We start from the raw sequence: 4,428 nt of genomic DNA on the forward strand, positions 1-4,428 counted from the left end.
ATTATAATTACTCTTCCTTTACTTAAGCACAGAGAGAAATGGAATTTTTAATGTGAGGAAATAGCTGTGGATTTTCACTGTGGCTTGTCCATTTCACCCTTACTGGTTGGCTGTTAAGTGGTGAAAACAGTCAAGAAAAGCTTATAACATACTGGTTTAAGCAACTGCCTCCAGTTCTTCTTCAGACTAGTCTATAAAGTATGAGAATAAGCTAAGCCTGGAGTTTAGCTAGGCTTGGAAAAAGCTAGCTAGCTTTTGTGAGAACGTGTTTAGTCAAGTTTGTTGCTGGAGGTTTCTTCAGTTTTGTTTTCTAACTGTGGGTAGGGCCAGTTGGACCACATTTGGTATCACAGATTTATAACACAGTCCTTGGGAGGGAAGCCGGGAACTAGCCGAGCAAGAAAAGGAAATGGAGCCTGAGCTGCGTTGTATGTATTTGTGGCTAGAGCAGTGTCAACCTCACTTTTTATTCCCTTTGTGTTCCTTAGCAGCTGTGCCATGCCAATGGTGAAACACTCTAGAAGCATTTTTGATGGCCAGTGGGATTTTAGGTGGATTTAAATGTGTTATCAGTCATTCCACTCTAGTTTTCCTGAGTGGTTTAATGCAGTGGTGGGAAATGGTAATGAGAATGTTTTGAAGGCGTAATATGGATAGGGCCTAATAACTGGTGCAGGTGAAGAACCAGCTAGGTGTAAAGGGAAGAAAGACTTCCCCTGTAGTCCCACTTCTGCCTCGCCTCTCCCACTTGAGATGGCCTTAGCCTGGTGTGGTTTTGAAAGATGAAAGTGTGTTGGATGAAATCTATTAAGAATTATAAGATATATTAAGAAACAAGAAATTAGGATTTTAAAAGCAAACATTAATAACCACATATTGATGCTTTTGCCAAATTGAGTAAACATGACTTTTTCTTAATGAAGTCTAATTATAGACCTAATACAGGAGGAGAAGGTGTTTAGAAAAGAGCTTGCTGGAGCGGAGAGGAAAAGTTGTGCGCGCTTTTGGTGTGGTGGGTGTTCTGGCTGTTTTTTAGTGTCTCACTTCCACATGTCATTAAGAATGTGAAGAAGCATCAAAAACTTCTGAGGAATGGAGAAAGAGAAATAAACGTTCCAGGCAGAGTGGGAATATGCAGCCAGGCCTTGCCTGCTGATGGATGGTTCTGCAGTCATGGTACCTCTGGAAGAGGCACATGTACAGTTCCTCTGTTAACGCTTTCCTGCTGCCCCTTAATACCTCCCCATCTCATGCAACAAATGCTGCTGTCTGAGAATTGGTATGGGCACTGATCACTGCGTGTAAATTAAATATATACTGTTCCTCTCACAGGTGGATTTTCTGAGTTCTCCAGCTCTTTCCCGGGTCTCTGTGAAGGAAAATCCACGCTCGTCCCTACTTGCATTTCTCAGCCATGCCTACCTGTCTCCAACATTGGCCCAACCAGAATCCTGCCTCATCTCTATCTTGGGTGTCAGCGGGATGTCCTCAACAAGGTGAGCGTTCTGGCTGTCATGTTGTTTACATGGATGAGTGTATAATCTCCATGTGTCTTCATCCATGCTTCTATCATATTGCATCATTACAGCTATAAAACATCTAAAGTAGATCTAGACAATAGCTGTCTGTGCATAAGCCATGGAAAGCTATATGAGAATCAATGATGTACAGACCATATAATTAATCCATGTGTCATGTAATATGAAACCTGGTTTCCTCTCCCCTTCATCTCTGAGAAGATGATATGGTACCTTCCTCAGTAACCTATCAACCAACAGCAAACTATCAAATCTGCCATTATAGCAGGTGAGGTAGTTTCCTGTGTATAGGTGTGACTGGTTTGTTTTGACAAGTTTTGGATGTTAATATATTAATGGTTACAGTAGAACAAAGGAAGGTTGTCTGGGTTTTAGTATTTCCTTCAAGTGCAGGAAAAAACAGCACTTAAATACCATAAATTGTGTAATGAGGGACTACTGTAAATGAATCTTTGTACACCTAACCTAAGAAAATGTTCAGACCTGGACACTCAGTGGGGTCATTTAAAATAAGCTTTTATGGTAGCGTTGCACTAAGAAACTGCTACTATTTCTAAATACATGTGCATTTAATAATTGCTGTTCCTAAAGAATAGCCCAGGACATTTTGGTATACTTAGAATAGTCAGCAAAGTCATCAAATATTGCACTTGCAGGGTGCTGGACTATCAGATGTCTAAAAGAGTTTGTCCCAAATTGCTACAGGTCTGTATTCCTATGTATGTCCACAGATGTTTGGCTCCACAAGGAGACCAACTCATGTTGCTTACAGTCTACATCGTGGCTCCCTTCACAAGGGAATTTTTATTATTTCTGCTGCATCTGCCTTCTTGCCTCCCATATTATCTGGTCGTTCTATTTATTAGTCGAATCTCCAGCAGCCTTCTTAATCTGGCATTAAATACATGGATGGGGGAGAGGGGAGGAGTGCTTCACCTTAACATATTGCCTTAATTACATGCAAGCTTATGTGTATGTTTTGTATCCATATATAAAATCATGGGAGCTATCCTAATGATGTCCTGTCATTGGATCAAATTAATATACTTTGACCATAATCACAATTTTCACTGGTTTCTTCTACTTTCACTCCATCCCAGTTTGGCCATTAAAAGGCTGGCTTTGGATTTTTCACAATTGTTTTTAGGGGATCTTTGACATGCAAGCAACCATGTAGAAGGTAATTGTGCTTTAATAGAGCACACAGAAAAATCTTTTGCATGGAGGATAGTCAGCACTCATTGTATTTACTTTGTCCTTTAAAATCTTCTGTGTCTTTACTGCCTTTGCAGGTAGCAATCAGCAACTCAGACTTGATTTGCTTATGATGGATGTCAAAGCAGCTTATTACTTTTCCTACCACAAAAGTAATTTGTGGTAGGAAAAGTAATAGACAATAGACAGCAGGAACTAAGTAATTAAAAATAATCCTTGCTTTAAATGATAGAGTATTAGAAAGATGCTTTTGTGCTGTTTGTTTCGGTGTGTGAAAGGCTAGTGCTATCCTAGGTCACAGTAGGAGCGAGGGGGCAACTTGTTCTCTTCCAGGGCCAGGGATGTGCTACTTTATTTGTGATGTGACTGGAAATCCAGTGCTGTAGCTGTTAAGTAGTGAATAATCCCAGAGGGATGAAAGAGGCAGTAAATTGGTGCCTATGAATAGGTGTTGGGCACAGGCACAGTGTGCATGCCTCACCAGGAAAGGAATCCAAGTGGTAGCAGTGGTCAGGAATTTCATTATAGGGCTGGAGGAGGCTAAAACAGCAACTGCTGCTGGTGAGCCCTGAGTGTGGCAGAGACATCTGCAGGTGTATTTGGTTTGCATGGCACAGTTTTGGTAGTGAGGGGGCTACAGGAGTGGCTTCTGTCAGAAGCTGCTAGAAGCTTCCCCTGTGTCTGACAGAGCCAGTGCCAGCCGGCTCTAGGACGGATCCGCCGTTGGACAAAGTTGAGCCCATCAGTGATGGTGGTAGTGCCTCTGTGATAATGTATTTAAGAAAGGAAAAAAAACCTGAGCAACAGCAGCAGCGGAGAAAGAGGAGTGAGAATATGTGAGAGAAACAACTCTGCAGACACCAAGGTCAGTGAAGAAGGAGGGGGAGGAGGTTGTCCAGGTGCTGGAGCAGAGATTCCCCTGCAGCCCGTGGTGAAGACCCTGGTAAGGCAGCTGTGCCCCTGCAGCCCATGGAGGTTCCCAGTGGAGCAGATCTCCACCTGCAGCCTGTGGAGGACCCCATGCAAGAGCAGGTGGGTGACCCCCATGGAGAGCCCATTCTGGAGCAGGCTTCTGGCAGGACCTGTGTGACCCACGGAGAGAGGAGCCCACGCTGGAGCAGGTTTGCTGGCAGGATTTGTGACCCCGTGGGGGACCCACGCTGGAGTAGTCTGTTCCTGAAAGATTGCACCGCATGAGAGGGACCCACAGTGGAGCAGCTTGTGAAGAAGTGCAGCCCAAGGGAAGGACTCATATTTGTAGAAGTTCATGGAGGACTGTCTCCTGTGGGAGGGACGCCACACTGGAGCCATGAGAGAGTGCGAAGGGTGCTCCCCCTGAGGAGGAAGGAGCGGCAGAGACAACGTGTGATGAACTGACCACAACCCCTGTTCCCCTTCCCCCTGTGCTGCTTGAGGGGAGGAGAGAGAAAATGAGGAGAGAAGTTGAGCCTGGGAAGAAGGGAGGAGTTGGGGGGAGGTGCTTTTAAGAATTGGTTTTATTTCTCATTACCCTACTCTATTTTGATTGGTAATAAATTAATTTCCTGAGTTGGGTTTGTTTTGCCTGTGACGGTAGTTGGTTAGTGATCTCGCCCTGTCCTTACCTAGACCCATGAGCCTTTTGTTGTATTTTCTCCCCCTGTCTAGTTGAGGAGGGGATGCGATATAGTGGCTC

The 4,428-nt window shown here is 44.1% G+C and overlaps 1 protein-coding gene across 1 annotated transcript in view; it reads left to right on the forward strand.

The window, feature by feature from the left end:
* Positions 1-1,331: 1,331 nt before the first annotated feature.
* DUSP16 (dual specificity phosphatase 16) overlaps positions 1,332-4,428 on the forward strand; it is a gene marked incomplete at its 5' end in the record, with an annotated part of 13,650 nt that continues 10,553 nt past the window's right edge. Inside the window, one exon of the mRNA XM_010076441.1 lies at positions 1,332-1,496. Within this exon, the coding sequence (XP_010074743.1) occupies positions 1,332-1,496 (165 nt within the window). The remainder of the gene's footprint in view (positions 1,497-4,428) is intronic.

The sequence above is a fragment of the Pterocles gutturalis genome, unplaced genomic scaffold (genome assembly GCF_000699245.1).
Source record: "Pterocles gutturalis isolate BGI_N339 unplaced genomic scaffold, ASM69924v1 scaffold26708, whole genome shotgun sequence".
NCBI lineage: Eukaryota > Metazoa > Chordata > Aves > Pterocliformes > Pteroclidae > Pterocles > Pterocles gutturalis.